Source organism: Trichomycterus rosablanca, chromosome 9, assembly GCF_030014385.1.
Source record: "Trichomycterus rosablanca isolate fTriRos1 chromosome 9, fTriRos1.hap1, whole genome shotgun sequence".
Taxonomy (NCBI): Eukaryota; Metazoa; Chordata; class Actinopteri; order Siluriformes; family Trichomycteridae; genus Trichomycterus; species Trichomycterus rosablanca.
In genome coordinates, this window is record NC_085996.1 from 24,024,452 (window position 1) to 24,050,107 (window position 25,656).

Below are 25,656 nucleotides of genomic sequence, written 5' to 3' on the forward strand. Positions count from 1 at the left end.
AAGGTACCACTGAGACATGCTATGAAGGCAATGTTGTTTCCTAAATATCTGTGGTTATTTCAAGAAGACAATGCCAGGTCTCATTCTGTATGCGCTACAACAGTGTAGCTTCATAGAAACAAAGACAGCCTGCCTGAAGTCCAGATCTCCTATTAAAATGTATGGGGCATCATGAAGTGGAGAATCAGACACGACCACAGACTGTTGAGTAGATGAAGTCTTATCAAGCAAGAATTAAAAAAAATTCCACTTGCAACAATCCAAAACTGCAACATTTATAGTCCTCACTTCCCAAACCATTAAATTATTCTCTAACCATTACCTTATTTAAATCATTTTATTACTCCTCTCACAAACTTCCACAAAAAATGTGTACAGCTGCTTACCCCTGTTTCTATTAAAATCAACTTTATCAGCTGCTCAGGTGGTGCAGCGGTAAAAACACATGCTGGAACCAGAGCTGGGATCTCGAATACATTGTATCAAATCTCAGCTCTGCTTGCCGGCTGGGCAGAGCAACCACATGAACAACGATTGGCCTGTTGTTCAGATAGGGGTGGGATATTAAAAAGCCAGATAGGGACTCTTTCGTGACTAATGCGGTTGCGACCTCTGCTGGCTGATTGATGGTGCCTGCACAAAGACGGGAAAAGAGTGCTGTCAGGGTGTGTCTCTCCATACACATAGCTGATCCGCACTGCACTCGTCAAAGTGTAGGTGACAAAATGCATACGGCTGCTGCCCACGTGTCGGAGGGTAGCTTCGTTCTCCTCAATCAGAGCGGGGATCGGCATTGGTGGAGAGGAAGCATGACACAATCGGGCAATTGGACGCGCTAAATGTGAGAAAAGAGAAAATGCATAAACAAAATATATATATTTTTTAATCTACTTTATCAATTTTTAAAACTTTATAATGCTACCGTCCCAATTTCGCAGGGTGAAAAAGACCAGAGAAAGTTCAATTTGTAGATAAAGAAAATGTACAAAAAAGACTAAAAATGCAAACGTTATCACAATATTGTACATTACTTTCAAGATTTGTAAATGAATTATCTTGCAAATGTTCTTCATAACATTTTTAGTCTGGTAAGAAAATTAATTGTCAATATATATTCAAATTGAAAATCATTAAAATTATGAAAATCATTTTGTGTCTGGGCCTATAGTGTATCCAAAAATCCAAGGTTGTCCTGAAAATAAGCATATAAACAGTTTTCCAATTTAGTTACAGTATTAAATAATTAGTGAAAAAAGTAAACAGAAGGGATTTTTCCCACTCTAGGAATTTGAAGTTGCTTACATAACCCCCTCCCTCTGCTCTAGCTGAGCTACAGGGCTACACGCAAAGATTTCCAGCATAACAGCCATTTACAGACAAGTACAGCACACTGTAACACACAAGGCCAAAATCCAGCCATGATCTTTCATTACATATTGGAGTATCTTAATTTACAGAGCTGCCTGATTGGCATTTTCATTTTCCTGCTGCTTATTGATATCATCAAGAATAAAAATCCATCCAACTTTCCACCAGGACCCATGCCTCTTCCCTTTGTGGGAAATATCTTCACCGGACTTGATTTCAAGAACATAGACAAGGTAAGGTTAAATCAAGTTCCAATACTTTTGTCCATATAGTGTATGTTGTGTGTGGGTTGTAGGAATACAGATGATTGAGGTGCATTTTATTGCTAATTGTTTACTGTGTAACTGACCTTCATGTTGCTTTTAGGTCAACCTGGATTTATTTTAATAACCGCTGCTTTCCTTTTATGTCATAATTAGTCTGTTAAAATCTTGTGTAGTGCTCATGTCTGGAGAGGATTTGTGGTTTTAATACTTTTGTTCTTGAGAACCTAGAACGCTCCTTCACTTTTATCATGATTGTTTGATGAAATTAGTTACACTTATTTGTTCTAATCACTGGCAACATACTTTATTGATACATAAATGTATAAATATAATTATATACTGTCATTTTGCTCCAGCTTGCTGAAGAGTATGGAGAGGTTTTCAGTCTACGATGGGGCAGTGAGAAAGCTGTGTTTATCTCTGGGTACAAAATGGTGAAGGAGGCCCTTGTTACTCAGCTGGACAGCTTTATCGACCGTCCTGCTGTCCCCCTTTTTCACAAAGTCTATAAGGGACTTGGTAGGTAAAAAAAAAAATATGGGCTAGAGCACATACAGTCAGCTCCAGAATGCTTGTCACACTTGAGAATATTTTGGCCTGCCTGTAAAAGAATGCAGGTGTATTTTGCCCTCCTACACAGAGGGAACGATGCTAAGGCAAAGATTACTTCAAGGATCATGGTTGAGGATTTTAAAAAGACAGTCGTACCAAGTCTCCAACTATTTGGAAAGCAAAGCCAAAAGTTTTTTGGCAACAAACACTAAAATGTATGTAAAAGAACTACACCCACCACCGGTGCATATGGTGAAGCATCTGAGATTTTCAGGGTCTATTGTCCCTTCAAAGGTCTTGGGTAAGTTTTTAAAATACATGGCTTTATTAACTTCATAAAGTAGTGAAGTATATACAGTGTATCACAAAAGTGAGTACACCCCTCACATTTCTGCAGATATTTAAGTATATCTTTTCATGGGACAACACTGACAAAATGACACTTTGACACAATGAAAAGTAGTCTGTGTGCAGCTTATATAACAGTGTACATTTATTCTTCCCTCAAAATAACTCAAAATACAGCCATTAATGTCTAAACCACCGGCAACAAAAGTGAGTACACCCCTAAGAGACTACACCCCTAAATGTCCAAATTGAGCACTGCTTGTCATTTTCCCTCCAAAATGTCATGTGATTTGTTAGTGTTACTAGGTCTCAGGTGTGCATAGGGAGCAGGTGTGTTCAATTTAGTAGTACAGCTCTCACACTCTCTCATACTGGTCACTGAAAGTTCCAACATGGCACCTCATGGCAAAGAACTCTCTGAGGATCTTAAAAGACGAATTGTTGCGCTACATGAAGATGGCCAAGGCTACAAGAAGATTGCCAACACCCTGAAACTGAGCTGCAGCACAGTGGCCAAGATCATCCAGCGTTTTAAAAGAGCAGGGTCCACTCAGAACAGACCTCGCGTTGGTCGTCCAAAGAAGCTGAGTGCACGTGCTCAGCGTCACATCCAACTGCTGTCTTTGAAAGATAGGCGCAGGAGTGCTGTCAGCATTGCTGCAGAGATTGAAAAGGTGGGGGGTCAGCCTGTCAGTGCTCAGACCATACGCCGCACACTACATCAAATTGGTCTGCATGGCTGTCACCCCAGAAGGAAGCCTCTTCTGAAGTCTCTACACAAGAAAGCCCACAAACAGTTTGCTGAAGACATGTCAACAAAGGACATGGATTACTGGAACCATGTCCTATGGTCTGATGAGACCAAGATTAATTTGTTTGGTTCAGATGGTCTCAAGCATGTGTGGCGGCAATCAGGTGAGGAGTACAAAGATAAGTGTGTCATGCCTACAGTCAAGCATGGTGGTGGGAATGCCATGGTCTGGGGCTGCATGAGTGCAGCAGGTGTTGGGGAGTTACATTTCATTGAGGGACACATGAACTCCAATATGTACTGTGAAATACTGAGCAGAGCATGATCCCCTCCCTCCGGAAACTGGGTCGCAGGGCAGTGTTCCAGCATGATAATGACCCCAAACACACCTCTAAGACGACCACTGCTTTATTGAAGAGGCTGAGGGTAAAGGTGATGGACTGGCCAAGCATGTCTCCAGACCTAAACCCAATAGAACATCTTTGGGGCATCCTCAAGCGGAAGGTGGAGGAGCGCAAAGTCTCGAATATCCGCCAGCTCCGTGATGACGTCATGGAGGAGTGGAAAAGCATTCCAGTGGCAACCTGTGAAGCTCTGGTAAACTCCATGCCCAGGAGAGTTAAGGCAGTTCTGGGAAATAATGGTGGCCACACAAAATATTGACACTTCAGGAACTTTCACTAAGGGGTGTACTCACTTTTGTTGCCGGTGGTTTCGACATTAATGGCTGTATATTGAGTTATTTTGAGGGAAGAATAAATGTACACTGTTATATAAGCTGCACACAGACTACTTTTCATTGTGTCAAAGTGTCATTTTGTCAGTGTTGTCCCATGAAAAGATATACTTAAATATCTGCAGAAATGTGAGGGGTGTACTCACTTTTGTGATACACTGTAAATGAACATCTAGCCGCCTTTACAACATAGCAAAACCAAGCAAGATAATTACAAACAACATGCTCATAAATCCCAACAAAAAGGGTTTAGTGACCTCAGAATCGAGCTTTTACCATGACCACCCCAGTTACATGACCTTACTGAAAATCTGTGAGATGAAATAAGGATGAGAGTCACATAAATGGTCCTAAGAGGTCTTAAGGAGTGCTAATACATTTTCAACTATTTGAAAAGATTTAGCACTGTTGTCTTCCAAAAGGGATGTTTTTTCTTTCTTTCAAACTCAGTTTAAAAGGGTTCATGTCACTTTTGTAATAGTTTGCAATATCACACAAGAGGGAGTGCTGTTATACATATAGGCTGTGATTAGGTACTGCGCACCAGGCCACAGGCCAAAGATACAGTTGCAACAGTATGGTATCAAGTGTGGTATTGCTATTATACAACAATTTTGACAAGCACCATTTAAAAGTTATAAACTACAAGTAATAAACAACTACTCCTACTTTGTTTGGTAGGATCTACACTTTAACACAGTCCAGCTACTTTATACCATGTACATTTATTTATACATTTCCATTTATTGTGCAACCAGACATATACGAGTCTATTGACTTGTCACTTTAGTGGCATGTGTGATTTCTAGAACTTGTGATTTCTAGTACTGTATCGTCAAAGAGTATGTTACTCCATTGTTTCCTGCTCTCCATGAATAGTCTCCAGTAACCTTTTAGACTTTTTCCCTCCCCTTCATCTATCCTGGTGACTGTTCTTAGTTTAAATGAGTTATTTGTGGAAATATACTCACCATGACAGTGCAATCTACGGTGACAAAGATCATTAATGTATGTAATTTATGGTTATTACACCTGTAAAGAAAAGTGAAAGGTGAAAAGTCCCAGTGCCATTATACTGTATATCAGAACTTCCTGGACGCCTCTTGTCCAATTAAATTACTTGATTAGACCTAACTGTTGTGTAATGCTTAATAACAATAATAATAATGTTACTTTTCACCTGCATTTTATTTAATTTTTCTTACACATCACCTCTGATTTAAGTATTATGAAGTTACATAAATACTTTCTTTGTTATGTTGTGAAGGTGTTGCCCTAAGTAATGGGTACCTGTGGAAGAATCAGAGGAAGTTTGCCGTGACATACCTGCGCTACTTTGGTGAAGGGAAGAAGGGCCTTGAACTAAGTATCCAGCAAGAGAGCAACTTTCTGTGTGATGCCTTCAAAGCAGAACAGGGTAACTAGCCACTTCAAGAATTCAGAAGACTGAAAATTAAGAAATCCTTTTACCAAAACAGGTGTCACAGGACCAGTAATAATGGAAGAAATAAGAGAAAAAGGAATTACATATCAGCACTTTTAAATATTTGTGACAGTTTAAACTAAAACATACATATCCCTAGTGTGTGTGTGATGTACCATTTATAATTCTGTTTGGTTCGACAGGTCCTTTTGACCCCCAGTTCTACCTGTACAATGCAGTCTCAAACATCATCTCTGCTTTAGTTTTTGGCCATCGCTTTGAATACCATGATGAGAAGTTTTTAAAAGTCTTGCGTTTGGATGCTGAAGCTGTCATTTTGGCAGGTCTAACCAAAGCTCAGGTAAGTAAAGATGAATTAATGGTATGAGAGCCAATTGAACTATTTTTATGTACCTTTTTATAGAGCAATGATATTACACTTTAAAGTATCCTATACCAGTATTGCTCAGCTAGTTGGTCACCACCCTAAATTGGCTTGTAAGTTTGTACTGAGGGAGCTGCAGAGGAGGTAATAACATAGTAAAGTATATCAGAAGAGTTAAGAGGTTAAACTTTGAATAGAATAGAACAGAATAGAATAGAATTACTTTGTTTGTTATTTCACATCTGAGTTTGAATCTTTGTAGAATTTACCATCTTGTGTTCTATAAGAGTTAAGTTTAGATTTAGCAGATCTGGTAGTAATCATGTCTGGATGTGACTAGTGATATTAAACCCAGTTATCAATTGAATTTGGTTAACTGGTTGATTTAGTAGCTGTAGGTGGCAATTACTTTTTCACATAGTGCCAGGTAAGGCTGATCAGCATTTTTCCTTAAATAAATAAAATCACATTTAAAGTAGTTTGCGTTTACTAAGGTTAGCTTTGTCTAATATAGTAGTAGTGGTAGAAGTTTGATTATATACTTGTGACAAATATGCAAAAATAAAGAAATTGTTGGCGGCAAATATTTATTTTATACATTTATATTAACAGTGTTGGACTAAATCTTGAGACATTTTATTAAAGTACATGACTTTAATGAGGTGAATTTGATCTACTATTTATAAGCTCATCACAGCTAGTAACTTTGCAGCAATTGTTTACCCATTTTAAATATGACCATACCACATACTAAAAAATTAATATAATATATCTTTAAACATTTAAATTTTCTTTCAAATTGGTATGTTAATTATATCATTTACAGTGGTACCTTGTAACTCCAAGTCCACCTAAACTCAAAATCTTTAAAACTCGAGAAATTTGTACCCTTAAACTCGAAGTGTGTGCAACTGTTGCTTTGCTCACATTTATGCAGTACATAAATGACCATTAAAAAAATCCCGAAAAAGTTTAATATTTGATGAAGCTTTGCTATCATTGCAAAATAAAAGTGCAGCACCGCGACCCAGATCAAACACACAGCAGCATAAAATCATAACTGCTGCTTACCTGAGCAGCTGCTTATCTCTTCTTCAAATTGAGACCAAATCTTTATCTGTGTGTTGTTCCATTAGGGATAAAATCCACCTGTTATTCTTCTTGGATGTTTCCAGTATATTTCCAGTATATATGAATCCATATCCAACTGTGTTTGTCCACTTAACTAATGAAAACCGTATTCATATAATGAAATATATGCAGTTCCACGAGAACGCATTAACAGGTTTACCATACATTCTTATTGTAAAAAATACCTTGAAACTCAACGCATTTTAAACTTAACGCCACTCCCAGAACCAATTGACGTTAAGTTTTAAGGTACCACTGTATAATGAAAAACATTTTTAACATTTTACAATTCTACAATTGAATTGTCAAAACATTATATCATTATATTAACCATTTGTTATTGTTGCCTCTTTGTGGTCTCTGGTAGTTGTATAACGCCTTTCCTCGCCTCTTTGAGTACCTTCCTGGCCCACATCAGAAGATGTTTTCTAACTATGCAAAGATATTGGACTTTCTAAGAGATGAACTAAGAAAACACAAAGAGGACTGGGATCCCTCAGACCCACGGGACTTCATAGACAACTACCTTGTAGAAATGGAGAAGGTTTGTTTAACATCATGTAAGAATGTTTCATGCACCTACACTTCTTAGGTAAACCAGGTAAAAAAGTAAACATATGCAAACTATGTACCACTATGCTTTTTTTCTTTTATTAATTAAAACATTTTTTTTATTATTATTAGAAAAAGAGTGACCCTGAGGCTGGTTTTAATCTTGAGTCATTGTTGATTGCCATGCTGGACATGTTTGAAGCAGGGACAGAAACAGCAGCCACTACAATACGCTGGGGTCTTCTCTGTATGATGAAGTACCCTGAAATACAGAGTGAGAGCACACAAACCACAAAACTAGTAAAAATATAGGATATGCTGATGATACTTAAATCGCTTATGCTAGTGAATTAAAAATGCAGTTATAATATTTACAACTTAACAGTTGTCGTTTCTCTTCAGAAAAGGTACAGGATGAGATTGATAGAGTGATCGGACAGTCACGCCAAGCCAGCATGGCTGACAAGCCCAACATGCCCTACACCGATGCAGTTGTCCATGAAATACAACGGTTTGGAAATGCTGTACCTTTGGGTTTCCCAAAAATGGCATGTAAAGATACCACACTGGGTGGATACTTTATACCAAAGGTTCAATTTATTTTTATTAAAACAAATCATCTTTAAATTAGAAATTCTAGAGGTACAACATTAGCAATGATGCAACTATTCTTTCTATCATTAGGGCACATCTGTGACTACAAACCTGTCATCTGTGCTTTATGACAAGACCATGTGGGAAACACCAGAAAGATTCAATCCAGGACACTTTTTGGATGATCAAGGCCAGTTCGTAAAGAAGGATGCATTTCTGCCATTTTCAGCAGGTAAACTGAATATATGTTATTTGATGGATGAATTAATTAAAACACTTCATTTGACAAATTCAAAAAGCGTTTTAATTAAATACAGTTGCAAAATTACGGAAGCATATTGCTGCCACACAGATGGAAAAAAAAGCAGTCAGTATGCCTTTATAACGAGATAGTATGTCATTATAATGAGAAAAGGATGTCGTTATAACAAGATAGTATGTCGTTATAATGAGAAAGTATCTCGTTCAATCGAGAAAGGGATCTCATTAAAACGAGAAAAGTTAATTTCCTTAAATGATGCATAGCTGACGGAAGCGCATCTGCTGATGGAGGTGTTCACTGGTTATTGTGTAAATATCCATATGTTTATGTAAATACTTTTGCTTCTTCTTTTTATCTTTCGGAGAGTGTCAAACTAAATTTCGTTGTACGCAAGTATAATGACAATAAAGGTTCTTCTTCACATTAGAGACTTCTACAGTTGTGCTTTGTATTAGAGTAGATTACTACAGAAGCGTATTGCTGCCACACAGATGAAAAAAAAGCTCTCAGTATGTCGTTATAATGAGAAAAGGATCTTGTTAAAACAAGAAAAGGAACTCGTTAAAACAAGAAAAGAAAAGATCTGTTAAAACAACATATGTCACAATCACGGGAAATACGTGTATGCTCTTTTGTGTATTTGATTCACCTTAAATGGTGCAGTTGACTAAATTAATCAAATTTTACTTCATGCTTGGCTTAAGCCACAGTAAAATTTTAAATTTTGAAAACATAGTTGGTATTTTTATTAGTATTCGAACACTGCGAAGGATTCTTAAATATCAGTCTTTATATAGACATAAAAACCGATCTTGGACATCACACTATTCCTAACGGAAAATATTTTTCTTGTTTTAATGACATCCTTTTTTTTGTTTCTTGACTTTCCTTTTCTCATTATAACTGATGGCTTTTTTTTCATCTGTGTGGCAGCAATACGCTTCCGTACAAAATAAAGCTTTTGGAACTACCTAAATTTCTTCATTACTTACACACAGTGCAATTAATGCATCTCACTATTGTGACTACCATATCAGAAATGTTTTGCTTGCTAAATGTGATTAAGTGAAAGTGAGTGTAAGTGTATTTCAAGCCAGCTCTATAAACTGTTTGCTTTTGAAAATGTGGTCTGATCTTTGTACATGCCATGATAACAGAAGGACACATTTTGGCTAAACTAATAAGAAACTAATTATAGTACTTCTCATGTAATTATTTAACACATAAATGTGTTTACAGTATAGTTTGCAGAACAAATTCTCCAAAAGTGAAGTTTAACTTCTCTCCAGTGAGAAAAGATTACAGGTGTAAAATGTAAAGTCACACAAAGTCTTCAGTAAGATCTGTTCATGTGAACTATTCCTCAATACTAATATTTTAGAGGACCATAAAATAAAAACTGTAGTGATAAAATGGCTAACAGTCATAAATCAAAATATGGTTTACTAGGAGTGGCAGCCTACAATATTTGCACCAACAGCACAGTATGGTGAAATATTTACCTTTCTGTTAATGTGTACATTGACAGAGGAATGCTTATCAAAATTGATATTAATGGAAAGAGGCACTGAAAAAGCTACTGAAAAAGGGACGGTATAGCCAAGTGGTCAAGGTACTGGACTAGTAACCAAAAGGTTGCTGGTTCAAGCCCCACCACTGCCAGGTTGCCACTGTTGGGCCCTTGAGCAAGGCCCTTAACCTTCAATTGCTTAGACTGTATACTGTCACAGTACTGTAAGTTGCTGTAACAAAAAGTGCAATTAGATATTATTACTTTAGATTACATAAATGTGCCTATTTCTCTAACTTAGGATCAAGATTAAAACACAGTTTATGAGTAACTGAGACAGACATTAAGATAATTTAGAAAAGGGTTAAACATTTTTTGCAAGCATATGTTACCTTTACATGGATTGCTCAATGTGCTGATTTATTGTTGCATAGGGAAAAGAGCATGCCTGGGAGAACAACTGGCTCGTATGGAGCTCTTCCTGTTTTTCACATCTATCCTTCAGCGCTTTACACTCTCCCCTGGCCCTGGAGAGACATTAAGCCTGGAGGGCCAGATGGGCTTCACCTATGGACCACAACTCTTCCGCATGTCTGTTATTCCACGCTAAGACCTTATAGAATTACCAACCTGACAGATTTCTGTGTGGAGAAAAGTACCACTGAACATGTTTATTTACATATGAAGTATTTAGGTTTAAACTGAATATTGTATAAACAAGAAAGTACCAAAATGACTATGGTTATCATCTTTATATTTAGATTACAGTTATCCATAAATAAAAATAATGTGCATGACAAAAATGCCCCTCTGACGTCCCTAAAAGCAAGCATAGTAGCTAAATGGTAAGGCCCTACCTAATTCACAGCCGTGAAAATCACGCCACGAACTGTGTAATGAGCCGTCTCCCGTGAAAAGAGCAGTTTGCCGTGTAATATGCGATTTGCTGCAAAAGTAAAAATTTGCGGTTGTGTTCAGCGATTTAACATTTTTTATTTGCGTAGCGTATAAAATATGAGGCGCAATATGAGGCGATCCTAGCAACCATACAGCGTTAGTTTTTGTTAGTGTAACAGACGTTTCGTTTCGTCTTGTAGCGTTCTGACTGAGGCTGCATCCGAAAGCAGTACGCGAGAGTGGGTAATGTATCCGAATACGTAGTACGCGAAAAGTACCTGGATTACTTACTGCGATTGTTTGTGTACAGTTTATTTTTTCTTTATAAATGCAGCAAAATCTAAAGACACTCTGTGTTAGATGTTAGTTACACTTATGTCCATATACTAATGGTATTAAGCCTAGTATTTCTGCTCTTCTCCCCACATATGGGCTGGGCATGCAGTTCTGAACATTGTTTTGGCTAGTTTTGTTTTTGTTGATCAAAACTGTCCTTCTCTCTAAAACTTTCTCATGTAGTTTAGCCATCACACACACACACACACACTTTTTTGTGTTTATAAAAACTTTTATAAATAAACTGAGGCATTCATACTTTGGTGTCTTGTCTGGGTGCTTTCCCTGTGCACGAGATTCAACGAATGTTTCTTCTCCTGGTTAAATTCTTTCTATTAGTTTAAGGGACAGGACTTTGGGTGACTTTAAGTGAAACCTAACAAATGGTGGAGAATGCGGGCACCCGATCGACATAGTCCACTGCAGTCCAGAACCCCTAAGCTCAAGCACTCCGCCAGCCTAAGCCTCCCGGTAGCTTGGATTACAGGTACGCGCCACCGCACCCAGCCTGGGCCGGTTCTTTGAATTAAACCTAACACTCGGTTACACTACAAATTGGTAAGACAAAATGTTTATGATGTCGAAGTCTAAAGCAGCTAAAAACATGACTCAGGTAACTGAGTAGAGGCAGAGAATGGTGTCATTTGTTTTTTGGAATTCTTAAATAATGTATTTGCTTGGGTGGCAAACTCTGCTACTGGCAGTCTGACCCCCTATATAAACAATGATTTAATCATCTACAAGTGGAAATGCCAGAAAGGATTGCTGGCTGATCGATGGTGCCTGTGCGGAGATGGGGGATAGTGGAGATTGGTGCTACTGCACGTGTCGAATGGGGGTGTTTGTTAGTCACAGCTCTCCTCGGTTAGGAGTGGAGGTCTACAGCAGCAGAAAATGTGAAGGAAAATTAGGGCAAACTACATTAAAAAGTGTTTGTGATCTAATTGACAATTCTCTCATAAAGTTTGGCACAAAGTAGTGAGCCACAACCCATCTTTGTTGATCCTTTAGTGGATCCTCCTTTTATACCCAATCATGATACCGTCATTTACCTATTCACCTACTTATTATGGAGTGTTTTAAAACTTGAATATTCTATAAACATTTAACTCTTATATTTACAAAAAAATACAATTAACTTGGACAGAGAAACATCTTTGAACATATTTTCTTTGTACATTTATAATTTAAATAGAATTTAAAGAGAATGAATGAATCACAGATTCTTGTTTTCATTGCAATTTACAAAATATCTCAACTTTACAAAAATGGGGTTTGTAGATGATGCAAACACATAGACCTTATCAAGCTGTAGAAATGTATACAGGTATGTTGGTGTTACACTTTTTAACGTTCCTCAAATATACACATTGTACCCATGGTGAAATATTTGAAAAACACCAATTTCTATAAAACATGTTTCAGAGCTAAAATTTCCTCCATTTGTAGGCAATTTGTGTTTTGAAATGCGTTGCTTAAGTTTTCAGGTTTAGAAATGTAGTTTTTAAAAGCAAAGTTACTTCCCAATACATTTATAATAAAAATAAATGCAGATACCAGATAATTCCAAAAGTTTTAAGCCTGCTGAAAACTATACATTAGAACAGATATTTTCATTTGCATTTAGTAGATACTAGTGTGGCTTGCAACCCCTGTGTTTGCAAAATGCCTGTGGATATTAAGAGGAGAACAGCACTGGTATTTTACCCCTCTGGAGCCCCTTTCTACCCTAGCAGAAAGGAAAAACAGAGGACCACGCAATACTGATTATGTAACACTGAACTCTGCTTCACCCGCAGAGTTTCACACGTGCTCACACATACACAAATGTACCCAAAGGCACAGATATAGATCTAAAATCCTACAATACCTATATATATATATATATATATATATATATATGCATGTCAAGTTTGCCCTCTAACTCATCTGTTTAGAATCAGAATCAACTATGATTTTTTGCTCCTTATATGAGCTGTTGGATATTAAAGGATGGCTCATTTTTATTCTAGTCCTCTTGATTTTTATCCAAATTATTTGGAAAAATCCACCCAACTTTCCACCAGGACCGCTGGCTTTGCCTTTTTTTGGGAAATGTCTTCACAGGAGTTGACTACAAAACTATGAATAAGGTAAGTTAATTTTAAGGCTAGTATTGGCTATAGAAAGTGATTGCAGTATTCAGCACATGAATTAAAATTTTTGTATGCTTATGCATTCTGCATTAATTAGGTATACCTTAAAAAGAAAATAAAAAGAAAATAGCTTTAGTCTTTAACTGTACACATACAACAAGTGCTAGCATTGTATGTAAAGCCAATTTAAACTTTTATTTAACAATCATAACAACAATCCTGCTGTACCTGATACACTTATACCAGAACAACATACATTGTCATGTTATTACAGTGTATCACAAAAGTGAGTACACCCCTCACATTTCTGCAAATATTTTATTATATCTTTTCATGGGACAACACTATAGACATGAAACTTGGATATAACTTAGAGTAGTCAGTGTACAACTTGTATAGCAGTGTAGATTTACTGTCTTCTGAAAATAACTCAACACACAGCCATTAATGTCTAAATGGCTGGCAACATAAGTGAGTACACCCCACAGTGAACATGTCCAAATTGTGCCCAAAGTGTCAATATTTTGTGTGACCACCATTATTATCCAGCACTGCCTTAACCCTCCTGGGCATGGAATTCACCAGAGCTGCACAGGTTGCTACTGGAATCCTCTTCCACTCCTTCATGATGACATCACGGAGCTGGTGGATGTTAGACACCTTGAACTCCTCCACCTTCCACTTGAGGATGCGCCACAGGTGCTCAATTGGGTTTAGTCCATCACCTTTACCTTCAGCTTCCTCAGCAAGGCAGTTGTCATCTTGGAGGTTGTGTTTGGGGTCGTTATCCTGTTGGAAAACTGCCATGAGGCCCAGTTTTCAAAGGGAGGGGATCATGCTCTGTTTCAGAATGTCACAGTACATGTTGGAATTCATGTTTCCCTCAATGAACTGCAGCTCCCCAGTGCCAGCAACACTCATGCAGCCCAAGACCATGATGCTACCACCACCATGCTTGACTGTAGGCAAGATACAGTTGTCTTGGTACTTCTTACCAGGGCGCCGCCACACATGCTGGACACCATCTGAGCCAAACAAGTATATCTTGGTCTCGTCAGACCACAGGGCATTCCAGTAATCCATGTTCTTGGACTGCTTGTCTTCAGCAAACTGTTTGCTGGCTTTCTTGTGCGTCAGCTTCCTTCTGGGATGACGACCATGCAGACCGAGTTGATGCAGTGTGCGGCGTATGGTCTGAGCACAGACAGGCTGACCTCCCACGTCTTCAACCTCTAAAGCAATGCTGGCAGCACTCATGTGTCTATTTTTTAAAGCCAACCTCTGGATATGACGCCTAACACGTGGACTCAACTTCTTTGGTCGACCCTGGCGAAGCCTGTTCCGAGTGGAACCTGTCCTGGAAAACCGCTGTATGACCTTGGCCACCATGCTGTAGCTCAGTTTCAGGGTGTTAGCAATCTTCTTATAGCCCAGGCCATCTTTGTGGAGAGCAACAATTCTATTTCTCACATCCTCAGAGAGTTCTTTGCCATGAGGTGCCATGTTGAATATCCAGTGGCCAGTATGAGAGAATTGTACCCAAAACACCAAATTTAACAGCCCTGCTCCCCATTTACACCTGGGACCTTGACACATGACACCAGGGAGGGACAACGACACATTTGGGCACAATTTGGACATGTTCACTGTGGGGTGTACTCACTTATGTTGCCAGCTATTTAGACATTAATGGCTGTGTGTTGAGTTATTTTCAGAAGACAGTAAATCTACACTGCTATACAAGCTGTACACTGACTACTCTAAGTTATATCCGAGTTTCATGTCTATAGTGTTGTCCCATGAAAAGATATAATGAAATATTTGCAGAAATGTGAGGGGTGTACTCACTTTTGTGATACACTGTATATATGTCAGTGTCATTGCAGTGCAGAGATCTGAGAATAGTCCACTACTAGTAACTTCATTCCCACAAATTACATTTGTATTGTAGCTGTAGCTAATGAATAAATGCCTTTATTTTCATTGTAAATAAAAAAAACCAAAGGTTTCTGTGCAACTCCTTGGAAACAAAACACAGTGACATAATAATACAGACTAAATGGTGAAATTGACATACAACAGTTAAGTCCTAAAAGTATATAGGTGCTACAGGTCTTTACATGACATAAAGCAGCGTTATTGCACATCAGTAAAAACTTATTGCATATGTAACAGCAATTTTACTAATTTACTAATTTAATTTACATATTAAACTAACAGAAACTATTGCACTGACACTGATGTTATATAGTGAGTGGGGTAAGAGGTCAGTGTTCATTTCAGTAATTGAATTGGGAGAAATACTGTTTTTCAGTCTGTAGGAGCTGGTCCTTTAAACACTATAATGCATTCCAGATGGAAGCAGAAAAAATAATAAAATAATCAATAAATGTACATACCAAGTAGTTGTTTCTACTAAAGTTCTTGGTATGTGTAAGTGTATATATTTACCAGTAGTAAACCTCCTAAACCTCGACCCTCTAATCCCCCCTCCAATAAAAACTAAACGATAGTTGGCCCTAGAAATGCATTAAGAAAACAGGGCAGAGAGGGTTATCGCCTAAACAAAATAGCTCAATTTCTTAAGCTGAATGCAAATCCTCCTTACAAATAATCGCTTCATCACATGAGCTCTGTGTGCACTTACAGGACGGAATATGAGATAACAGAATATAGAGATAACGGACCAGGGTACAAAATGCATAACAGTCACACCCTCCTACCACACAAAAGCAACACAATTTCAAGATAAGCCTTCACTTCACTTCACGCACACAGAATCAGAATCAGAATCAGAATCAGGCTTTATTGGCCAAGTATGCTCACACATACAAGGAATTTGTTTTTGGTTACACAGATGCTTGCAGTGCACGAAAAATACAGTAAAGACAATCTTATTCACACAGCTCACACTCTCCTTACACACACATTCATACCCGTAAACATAGAAAACATTTGTAAACATTTAGCATGTGCAATTTACATTGTGGTTTTAAAAAAGGTGCAGTTTTGTGCAATATAAAAACTATAGAAAATAGAAAAAAATATATAAATAAAAAATGGAAGTAAAAGTGAAAATCCTGTGTATGCTATTACATAAATTAAATAGGTAGTTTTGATGTGCAAGTGTACCGGGCATTAACAGTACAGTAGTGTTCAATTTTTCATGAGCGTAATGGAGTTTGGATAAAAGCTTCTCTGTAGCCTGGTCGTTCGGGTCTTCATGTGGCTGAAGCGTCGGCCTGATGGAAGGCACCGAAACAGGTGATGGCCAGGGTGAGACGGGTCAGTGATGATTTTCTCTGCACGCTTCCTGGTTCTGGAGGCATGCAGGTCCAGCAGTGTGGGCAGCTTTACACCGATGGTCCTCTCTGCAGACTTGATGATGCGCTGCAGTCTCTTGGTGTCATGTTTTGTGACAGCGCTGCCCCACACTGTGATGGATGTGGTGACGATGGACTCTATAATGGCTGTGTAGAACTGCACCATCAGCTCTTGGGGTAGGTTGAACTTCCTCAGCTGGTACAGGAAGTACATTCTCTGTTGAGCCCTCTTGATGATGGAGTTGATGTTGCTGTCCCACTTCAGGTCCTTGGAGATCGTTGTGCCCAGGAACTTGTAGGACTCCACAGCCATCACAGTTCTGTCTAGGATGGTGAGTGCTGGCAGGGTTGGGGGGCTCCTCCTGAAGTCCACGGTCATCTCCACTGTTTTAGCTGTGTTCAGCTCCAGATTGTTCTGACTGCTCCAGAGGACAACCTGATCAACCACCCGTCTATAAGCAGACTCATCACTGTCACTGATGAAACCAATGACTGTAGTGTCATCTGCAAACTTCAGGATTTTAACAGAGGAGTCCATGGAGGTACAGTCATTTGTGTACAGCGAGAAGAGCAGTGGGGAGAGTACACAACCCTGTGGGGCACCCGTGCTGATGGTTCGGGTCCCTGAAGTACACTTTCCCAGCCTCACCTGCTGTTTTCTGCCAGTAAGAAAGTCAGTTATCCACTGGCAGGTGGAGGCTGGTACGCTGAGTTCAGTCAATTTGCTGTGTAATTGTCCTGGAATAATTGTGTTGAAGGCTGAGCTGAAGTCCAAGAACAGAATTCTTGCATAAGTTCCCGGGTGATCAAGGTGTTGAAGGATGAAGTGGAGACCCATATTCACTGCATCGTCCACCGACCGGTTGGGGTCTAGCAGGGGGTCCGTGATTTCCTTAATGTGGTTGAGAACAAGTCTTTCAAAGGACTTCATGACCACAGAGGTCAGGGCAACAGGTCTGTAGTCATTTAGTCCTGTGGTAGTTGTCTTAGTAGTAGCCAACCAGCCATTAGCGACAGACACATTCACACCAGCAAAATTATTGTAGATAGTAAACAGTAAATTGGCCAATCAGTGGTATTCACGCTTAAATAATTAAGGGGTTACCAGATTTGTGTTGTGTTGTGTTGTGGATATAATTGCCATTTTAGCCATCAACCTTTTCTTAATCATCCATAATAACCAAGTGGAAAAAATGTTTTAATTGTAAATCAAAAATTGAAAACTCCTACATAAAGGTAATAAGACCCTTTATTCAATACTTTGTAGAACCTCATTTGGCAGCTTACAGCTGCAACACCTGGTTTTTAATCAATCCAAACATTGCAGCATTACCACATTGCTGCACTCTTAGCTTCCTGTAGTTGACCGCAATTCAAATCAATTACTCCCGACTTATCTTACAGTACTGAGCCAAGAGAAATCTTACAAGGCAGCTTCTTTAGAGGACTTTAGGATAACTAACCCAGTAAAACACCATGATAGTTGTAATTCATAATAGCATTTATTATGCAATAAATGTCAATTTAAAAGTTCATTTTCTGTCTAAACATACACAACCCAAAACCATGAACTGTTTGTAGTTATTATTAATTTACATATGTTGACCTACAATGCCAAAAATTGTGTTTCATCATAAACTTTGCCTAATATCTTTGTTTTTATTTTTCTTAGTTGGCCGAGCAGTATGGGCATGTTTTCAGTTTGAGAAGAGGTAGTACAAAGTTTGTGTATGTTTCTGGATACAAGATGGTAAAGGAAGCTCTTGTCACTAAAGTGGAAAGCTTTGAACGCTGTGTTGACCCTTTATTTAATGACATTTACAAAGGCAGAGGTAAATCAAGTGTACACTACATGGTCACTCAAACATCACATTCATGTCCTTGTTAACCACTCATTTCAAAACCATGAATATTAATATATAGTCAGTCTCTCCTTATTGGTTGTGTAATACATTTAATAACAACAGCATTAATGAGTCTAAACACTTGTGTTTTTAACTGAGAGTTTTCTTAGGATATTGTATGGCTAGAACTATGTGGACACTTGCCCACTTTTTGGATATTCCATTCAAAAACCATGGGCATTAATATGGAGCTGCCTGCCACCCTTTGCAGTTACAACAGCCATTACAATTTGGAAAGGCTATCCACAAAACTTTGTGGTAATTTGTGCCTATTCAGTCAGAAGGGCATTTGTAAGGTCACATACTGATGTTGGGTAAGAAGGCCTGGCTTGCAATCCATGTTCCAATTCATCAAAAAAATTACTAATTGGGTTGAGATCACCGAAGTTTCTATGGACCTTGCTTTGTGAAGGGGTAACTTTCTTAAATGCTTTCACAAAGTCGAGAGTTGGAAGACTATACACTTGTCTATAAATGCATTTAAACAGCTGAATTTTATTGATGTGTTCACATACTTTCAGCCATATGACAGATGTTTGCTTTTATGATCCCTTAGCAATGAAGTAGGTAGAAGAAGGAAAGAACACACTGTCACACATAATAAAAGTCAAATAAGCTCTCACCAAATCCTCTTTAACTGATAATGGGACTTCATATATTCGTCTGTTTGTTTGTTTCTTTCTTTCTTTTCATTGTGTATGGGGAAAAAGGGCTGTCATTCTCTAATGGCTACTCGTGGAAAAAACAGAACCAATTTGCTGTTGGTCATCTGAAGAACTTTGGAGAAGGAAAAAAGACCCTGGAGCACCATATCCACAGAGAATGCCACTTCCTGTATGAAGCATTCAAAGAAGAACAGGGTGAGTTTACTGAATGTATTTCCATTTAAAAAAAAACAGATTTAAAGCAAAAGTGTTGCGAGGTCAATTCCAGTCAAATTTATTAGTACGTATAACACTTTTTACAACAGACATTGTCCTACAGCACCTTGTCCAGGACTTAAAAAAACCCTGCTAAGCAACCTGAGAGCAACAGTGGCAAAGAGAAACCTTGAGAGAAACCAGACTCAGCAGGAGCCAATCCTCCATGGGTGGCCTAAATTAGATTAATCATACATACATAACTAACTAATCTGTTGTAAAGTCTGATAGTGAGTTCTGAACATTGTGAGTGTAGACACCTCAGATTCCCATATCCAACAAGAGTGGTGCTGGCAGCCTTGTAAAAAGGTTCACGTCAGAACCACCTCAGGGTAAAATGTATTATGAACAAAAGCTTTAATAGTATGTCAATTGCAAAGATAATACTCCAGCACACCTAATTATTACAGCATAATTAAAAGTGATAACTAAAAGGTAACACAGCAATGACAGCTTTAACAGGACATCAGCAGCAACCTCCTAAACCTTTAACAAACCTGAGTGATCGCATAAAAGAGGCAGAACGCCAACAACCCAACATCCCTGATCACCACAACGTTTTGTAACTCGGCCAGCAACAGTGACAGAACATGAGATCACCAGACTGCCCAGTCCCCAGATCCCCAAAATCAGAGCCACACGTCCCTGGTTTGGAAAGACTCATCAAAAGCCTGAGTAAATAAGTATGTTTTCAATATGAACTTTGAAATTAAGACTGAATCACAAACAGAGGCAGGGCTAATATGATCAAACTTTTTAGTTCTTGTTAGCATTCGAGCTGCTGCAATTTGAGACACCTGAAGTGTTGATTGGGGGCCAGACCTAGTGTTGGTTTTACAGCAAATAAAACATACTAAAATTGATGTTCAAGCTGGGATCTCGAATACATCGTATCGAATATCAGCTCTGCCTGCCGGCTAAGAATGAGCGGCCACATGAACAACGATTGGCGTGTTGTTTAGATGGGCGGGACTAAGCCGGATGGGGTCTCTCTCTCATGACAATTACGCAATTACGACCTCTGCTGGCTGATTGGTGGCACCTGCACAGAGATGAGAAAAGAGTGCTCTTAGGGTGTGTCTCGCCGTAGACAACGCTAAGCTGCACTGCACTCGTCAAAGTGTAGGTGATAAGATGCATACGGCATGCTGCCCATGTGTCGGAGGGGGCATGGGTTAGCCTCGCTCTCCTCAATCAGAGCAGAGATCACCATTGGTGGAGAGGAAGCATGATGCAATCGGGCAACTGGGAGAAAATGCATAAAAATATATATTAAAAAATTTTTTTTTAAATATCAAGGGCTTATTTATCAAAACCTGAAACAAAAGCCATCAGTAGGTGTTCAAATATATGTAAATCTGCAGTATTTTAGAGGTGTTTATTAAATTGCATTTAGCAATTGTTTGAGCATAATATATGACAAATAAATACGCAGAAGGAAGAATGACCAGCTAACTGCTAATAAACGGTCACATATCATACTGTAATAATCTAAATGGTCAGTTCAAAGTTGTGGAACAATATTATTTGGGGCCAGCACCATGGTTGCTGGCCCCAAATAATATATTTAGAATTTGTTTGCTTTGGTCACTCTCTCATCCTGTATTTATGTTTCTTGACTCTTTTACAGGCTGCCCATTCGACCCTCTGATCAAAATCAATAATGCAGTAGCCAATGTGATTGGTATGCTAATATTTGGGCATCGCTATGAATATGATGACGTTCAGTTCCAGGCATTTTTACGCAGAAGTGCTGAGTCAGTGTTTCTTACTTGCTCAGTTTGGACTGAGGTATGGGATTTAACCTTACATAACACTAGCAAAATAAAAAATCATACAACATACTACAAGTCTTAAAGTAGACACCACTTATATGTATGAATACTGTTGGTTAGGATGCTATAAGCATGTATCTAAAACAGGGTTATTTTTCTGACAAAGCTACACAGCAAAAGCAGCTAAGCTGATTACATGGCACTGCATCAAGATGGCACTGAAAGAACCTTCATTCATCAATAGCTGACAAAACCACATGGGCAAACCTTTGCCAAGCACTACAATACAGAGTAACATTCATAAATGACACTTCAATTTTTACTGTGCAAAAAGGATCCTTATGTGCTGTGTGCTCTAGACCAAAGTTATCAGCATTAAGTCCAAAAGCCAGGTCTATCATGGTGTGTAGTTGTGTCAAAGTCACAACCCCATACCATAAGACGTGTTTTCAGGACGAATGGGACAAAATAACACATGAAACACTTCATTGTTTGGTATCCTCAGTTCCAAAACATCTTTTAAGTGAGAAGAAACGGCAACAATTACAAAGTGGTAAATGTTTTACCACCCTAATGTGTTGCAGACCTGAAATGCGTGGAAGGATGTATATTAACAAATGAAATGAAAATGACCAGACAAAACATAAAATGTCTTGGGTTAAAAATCAAAGTAGGAGACTGTTGGTATCTTTATTTGCATTTTCCATACCCATTTTTTTTCTGATATGACTGTATAGAGTCTTTAATAACCACTGTATTCATTATGTAATTAAAATAATAACATTACTACTGGCCATCACAACCTATACACAACCTTTCAACTGGGCTATCTTTAAAAGACATAATGTGTCATGCAGATTTTTCACTTTTTTTACTATTATTAATTATCATGTGTTATGATTAATGTTTCAGATGTATGATGCCTTCCCAAGCTTAGTGAAATTGCTACCAGGGCCTCATCATACTATAATCTCAAACTACCGGAAACTTGCTGCCTTTTTGAGAGAGAAAACAGAAAAACACAAACTGGACTGGGAGCCAAATGAGCCTCGAGATTACATTGACTCCTACCTAATGGAAATCGAAAAGGTAGTTTAGATAGTACTGTATCTATACAGTGCTATAATTCTTCATTTACTGTTTTATTTGGAAGTTATTTGTGAAGTGTGAATTTGTGTGCATGTTAAATATTTTTCTTACATTTATTTAACAAATGCATATTATTCAAAGTAATCATATTATTCTACAATGTTGCATTTAATGATAATATGAAATGATAAAATATTACATGATAATATAATACAACAATATGAATCATATGATAGTATAAAAAATATAGAAATGAAACTTGGATATAACTTAGAGTAGTCAGTGTACAGCTTGTATAGCAGTATAGATTTACTGAAAATATGAAAATAACTCAACACACAGCCATTAATGTCTAAATAGCTGGCAACACAAGTGAGTACACCTCACAGCGAACATGTCCAAATTGTGCCCTGGTGTCATGTGACTCGTTCGAGTTACAAGGTCCCAGGTGTGAATGAGGAGCAGGGCTGTTAACTATATATAAAGATAAATAAATAAATAAAGACGAATAAAGAAGAAAATGTGTCTGGACCATACATCAATTTAAAGATGCATTCTGAATACACTATTCTGTTACAACTCAACAATATGTATATACAGTATATATTTAGTTCTAAATTTAAATAATTGCAGAGGAGAAATGACAAGGAGGCCCGTTTTGACATAGACAACTTGGACTGGTGTATGGTGGACCTGTTTGAGGGAGGAACAGAGACAACAACGAACACTCTACGATGGGCTCTTCTGTACATGATTAAATATCCACTAATACAGGGTATTTTATGTTATATGATTTTAATAATTCATTGTCTAGTGGTAGATTTATTTCTACTAACCACAGACTTTTATCCATTTAGAGAAAGTCCAAGAGGAGATCGACTGTGTGATTGGATGGTCACGTTCATCTACAATGACAGACAAAGCCAACATGCCTTACACCAATGCTGTCCTTCATGAAGTACATAGGAAAAGTGATATTGTTCCACTGAATATGGCCAGGGTGGCAAAACAGGACACTACACTTGGCAAATATTTGGTCACACAGGTAAAGAAAAATTATTATATTTATTTCATGTTGATAAGTGATTTATTTAAACGAGAATATTTTTTGCTTGTGTTAAAAATAGATTAATATTCAGAAATAATGGAGACAATATTGCAAAATTGACAAAATTGACTTTCATGACCATTTCTACCAAAATGTATAAAAGCTCATTTATACAGTTTACTGATACTGATGATTTCTATAGTTAATAATTGCAGATAATTTTAGGTGTTTTTCTGTCTGTAGGGAACTGTATTGATCACCAACCTCTCCTCTGTACTGCATGATGAAAATGAGTGGGAAACACCATACACCTTTAATCCAGGACATTTTCTGGACTCTGAAGGCCGGTTTCGCAGGAGAGATGCTTTCTTTTCATTTTCAGCAGGTACAGTAAAATGAACTATTAACCCTTTTTCAAGTAAGTCAAGTAATACGTTCCAGAATTATTTGCAGCCTTGAAAAAGATGGGTAAAATGCCTGTAAAAGTAATTTAGCCATACAAATTGAGAACTATAACAAAAGTAAATTTATGACCTGGCTGTATGGCATAGAGCATTGTCCTGCTGTAAAAAAAAAAGATCTTTAAAATTAGGGAACATTGTCAGAGCAAGTTCACTTCCAGGAATAACCCTGTACATGGTTTATTAGCTGTCCTAATAACGTCCTGTCAGAGTATGAAGAGCAGCGAGTTTTCAGTTGGTGGTTTGTTTTTTTAAATTGCTTTTAAATTATAGTGATTTCAGCAAGATGTACTTCACATTTACTTCTTTCAGAAGAGTAAGATGTCCTGCAACATTCCAAGCCATATAAGCTTGCTGCATAAACTTCATATCTTCTGCTCAGTTTTTTGCTCCCCCTATGTTGAATTTTGTTTGTTTATTTATTAGGATTTTAACGTCATGTTCTTACACTTTGGTTACATTCATGACAGGAACGGTAGTTATTTATTACACAAGGTTTATCAGTTCACAAGATTATATCAAGCACAGTCTTGGACAATTTAGTATCTTCAATTCACCTCACTTGCATGTCTTTGGACTGTGGGAGGAAACCGGAGCACCCAGAGTAAACCCACGCAGACACGGGGAGAACATGCAAACTCCACACAGAAAGGACCCGGACCGCCCCACCTGGGGTTCGAACCCAGGACCTTCTTGCTGTGAGGTGACAGTGCTACCCACTAAGCCACCGTGCCGCCCTGTTGAATTTTGTACACCTCTGCTATGACATAAATGCACATGCGTAGAATGTACTTTTCTTATTGGAAATATAATTGAATACATGGCTATTAACTGATTGTTTAAAGGAATTGCTTTCATACATGTAGAGATGCCAATTCAAGACAAAGTTGTATTTCTTATAATGTTGTACTACTCTGTGAACTATGTGTGTATGTGTGTGTGTATGTGTGTGTGTGTGTTGTAGGTAAGAGGATGTGTCCTGGAGAGTACCTGGCTCGTGTGGAGCTGTTTCTTGTATTTACCACTCTTCTACAGAAATTCACTTTCAGACCTCCTCCAGGTGAAGAGCCCAGTCTGGAGAGTGAGCTCGGCTTTACCCAGGCTCCCAAGCCATTTAAGTTTTGTGCTGTCCAACGATGAAGTCATGGACAGATTTCTTAAAATAAAATATAAACAAGTATACAAGAGTAAACATAAATATATACAAGGTTGCATGGCAGCTATATAATGATAAGCTTAATGAAAAGAAATAATGTACAATTTACAAATTGAAAGAAAAGTCAAATATGAAAACCAATTTATATTATTTTCAAAGAAGACATAAGATGAACTTTGTAACTGCTATACAAAACATTAACATAAATAAAGGATAAATAAGTTACAGTGAGGAGTATAATGATGCCAACAAGTCAGTTTATCAAATTACAGTCCTCAAGAAATTTCTTGAACTGACCGACAATTCTCTCATGATTAAGGCCATGATCACGGCCATGAAAATCGAGGCACGAACCAAAAAAATTAGCCTTTTTCCATGTAACATGCAATTTGATGTGAAATTCAAAATTTAATGTTTGTGTTTAGCATTTTTTGGAGTTATTTAATTACTGCCGTGAAATGTGCCACTTTTCTTTAAAAATCCATGAAATCTGTGATTTTAAAAAAACAAGGTGAAAATTAAGCACATTTTCCCATGAATTTAAAAGGGCCCTACTCATGATGTGTTGAGCCATGATCCTTTTATACCCAATCTTGATTCCCTCACCTGTAACCAATTCACTCACTTGTTGAATGCTTCACAATGATGCAACTCAAATGTTATAAAATTTTTCACTGTTCATAACGAAATGGTTATGTTTTTTTATGTGAAAATTAACTGGCCTGTTTAAAGCC

General features: G+C 37.9%; 1 protein-coding gene across 1 annotated transcript; it reads left to right on the plus strand.

The window, feature by feature from the left end:
* The first annotated feature begins 1,379 nt into the window (after positions 1 to 1,379).
* LOC134320858 (cytochrome P450 2J2-like) lies at positions 1,380 to 25,043 on the plus strand. Its single transcript, XM_063002492.1, has 19 exons — positions 1,380 to 1,601; positions 1,991 to 2,153; positions 5,289 to 5,438; positions 5,648 to 5,805; positions 7,328 to 7,504; positions 7,645 to 7,786; positions 7,915 to 8,102; positions 8,197 to 8,338; positions 10,313 to 10,483; positions 12,537 to 12,556; positions 13,178 to 13,243; positions 18,242 to 18,401; positions 19,184 to 19,333; positions 21,024 to 21,184; positions 22,081 to 22,257; positions 22,891 to 23,032; positions 23,115 to 23,302; positions 23,549 to 23,690; positions 24,731 to 25,043. The coding sequence occupies exons 1-19, from the start codon at positions 1,419 to 1,421 to the stop codon at positions 24,904 to 24,906; spliced, it is 2,856 nt and encodes a 951-aa protein (XP_062858562.1). The 5' UTR covers positions 1,380 to 1,418; the 3' UTR covers positions 24,907 to 25,043.
* The last annotated feature ends 613 nt before the right edge of the window (positions 25,044 to 25,656 follow it).

Bases quoted from the DNA above. Each gene is read 5' to 3' on its own strand.
- LOC134320858 (XM_063002492.1), top strand. From the start codon at position 1,419: ATGATCTTTCATTACATATTGGAGTATCTTAATTTACAGAGCTGCCTG. The intron at 5,439-5,647 runs GTAACTAGCCAC...TTGGTTCGACAG, and splicing joins TGCCTTCAAAGCAGAACAGG to GTCCTTTTGACCCCCAGTTC. The intron at 7,505-7,644 runs GTTTGTTTAACA...TATTATTATTAG, and splicing joins ACCTTGTAGAAATGGAGAAG to AAAAAGAGTGACCCTGAGGC.